Raw genomic sequence first — 1,684 nt, 5'->3', positions numbered from 1 at the left:
ATGCATTGGGCAAAGATACTAGGGGTGGCCATTGGGGCTGCTGCCCTCTTGGGGCTGGGGATCATCCTGGGCCACTTTGCCATCCCCAAAGCAACTGACCCTCTGCCCTCCAGTACTTCAGACTCCCAGGACCTGGACTTGGCAATCCTTGACTCCGTAATGGGACAGCTAGATGCCAGTAGGATCCGAGAGAATCTTCGGTGAGAAGGGCTGCTCAAACAAACCCCTGTTAGCCAGAGGCTTTCCCTGATACACTCCACTTTCCCCTGTCCACCCTGCAGAGAACTCTCCAAGGAGCCACACGTGGCCACCAGCCCTCGGGATAATGCCCTGGTGCAGCTGCTGTTGGAGCGCTGGAGGGATACAGCGACTGGGCTGGACTCAGCCAAGACCTATGAGTATACAGTCCTGCTCTCCTTCCCCAGCACAGAGCAGCCTAACAGCGTGGAAGTCGGTAAGGTCAAGTCCAGGAATGTCGGGGTGGTAAGAGGTGCTGCTGAGAGCAGTGCTGACTCTGCCTTCTCACTCAGTGGGCCCCAATGGAACAGTCTTCCACTCCTTCCAACCCTTCGAGAAGAATCTGACCGGGGAGCAGGCAGGGCCCGATGTGTTGCAACCTTATGCTGCCTATGCTCCTCCTGGAACCCCAAAGGTGAGCTGGGGACCCCTATACACACACACACACACACACACACACACACACACACACACACACACGGATGTTCTAGCTCTCTTTGGTTCTCTCCCTCCTCACTCTGAAGCAGAGGCATCTGAGAAGTTCTTCAAGTGGAGCCTCAAACCCCCTCCACTGATTACTCAGGTTGTTATTCCCATCAGTCATAGTGGTCCCTGCCCAAAGCCTTGTACAGGACACTAGATAGACCAGAGGGTAACCATCTTTAAGACACATACAGCTGTGGGTAAGGTGGGGAGACAGAACCAAAATTCTTGTTGCTATTCTATCTTTATACCCCTTTGTACCTGACTTTGGACAAACCTGGCTTCAGATCTCTCCTTTTGGTATCAGGGCCTCCTTGTCTATGCCAACCGAGGCTCAGAACAGGACTTCAAGGACTTAGAGGCTCAGGGCATCAACCTTGAAGGCACCATCGCACTGACTCGCTACGGGGGCGTGGGACGTGGGGCCAAGGTGAGTGGCATTCACCATGCAGGCAGGGATGTAGATGAAGGACCAGCAGTGGACAGGAAAACAGGAGGGAGAGGACAGAGAGGAAGCAGTTGGGAACAGAAAGAGTTGGGGCATTAGTGTCACCTGAACACCTGGTTCCTCATGGTACCTAGTACAACAGGGACAGCAGGAGAGACAAGAGCCAACGCTCTTAGGTTCCCCCCTCTCTTTTTTCCTTCTTTCTTTTAAGACAGGGTCACTATCTGTAGCCCTGGCTGTCCTGGGACTCTGTAGATGAGACTCAGAGAGATCCCCCTGCCTCTGCCTCCGGGGCACTGGGATTAAAGGTGTGCACCATCAGGATTGGAGTTTTTTGGACTTTTTTGGTTTTGGTTGTTTTTTGTTTTTCTTCAAGACAGGGTTTCTCTGTGTACTCCTGGCTGTCCTGGAACTTGCTCTGTAGAGCAGGATGGTCTTGAACAGAAATCTGCCTGCTCCTGCCTCCTGAGTGTTGGGTACCTCCCTACCACTGGTGAAATTTTAAAAACATTTCCT

The 1,684-nt window shown here is 52.9% G+C and overlaps 1 protein-coding gene across 1 annotated transcript in view; it reads left to right on the top strand.

Annotated features, from left to right (window-relative positions):
* The window catches only part of Naaladl1 (N-acetylated alpha-linked acidic dipeptidase like 1), an 11,355-nt gene continuing 9,671 nt past the window's right edge, over window positions 1-1,684 (top strand). Inside the window, exons 1-4 of the mRNA XM_028771128.1 lie at window positions 1-200; window positions 282-454; window positions 531-652; window positions 1,028-1,150. Of these exons, the coding sequence (XP_028626961.1) occupies window positions 1-200; window positions 282-454; window positions 531-652; window positions 1,028-1,150 (618 nt within the window). The remainder of the gene's footprint in view (window positions 201-281; window positions 455-530; window positions 653-1,027; window positions 1,151-1,684) is intronic.

This window comes from Grammomys surdaster, unplaced genomic scaffold (genome assembly GCF_004785775.1).
Source record: "Grammomys surdaster isolate TR1022 unplaced genomic scaffold, NIH_TR_1.0 205, whole genome shotgun sequence".
NCBI classification, from domain to species: Eukaryota; Metazoa; Chordata; class Mammalia; order Rodentia; family Muridae; genus Grammomys; species Grammomys surdaster.
The sequence above is the reverse complement of the archived record's forward strand: the minus strand, read 5'-3'. Positions and strand labels throughout refer to the sequence as shown.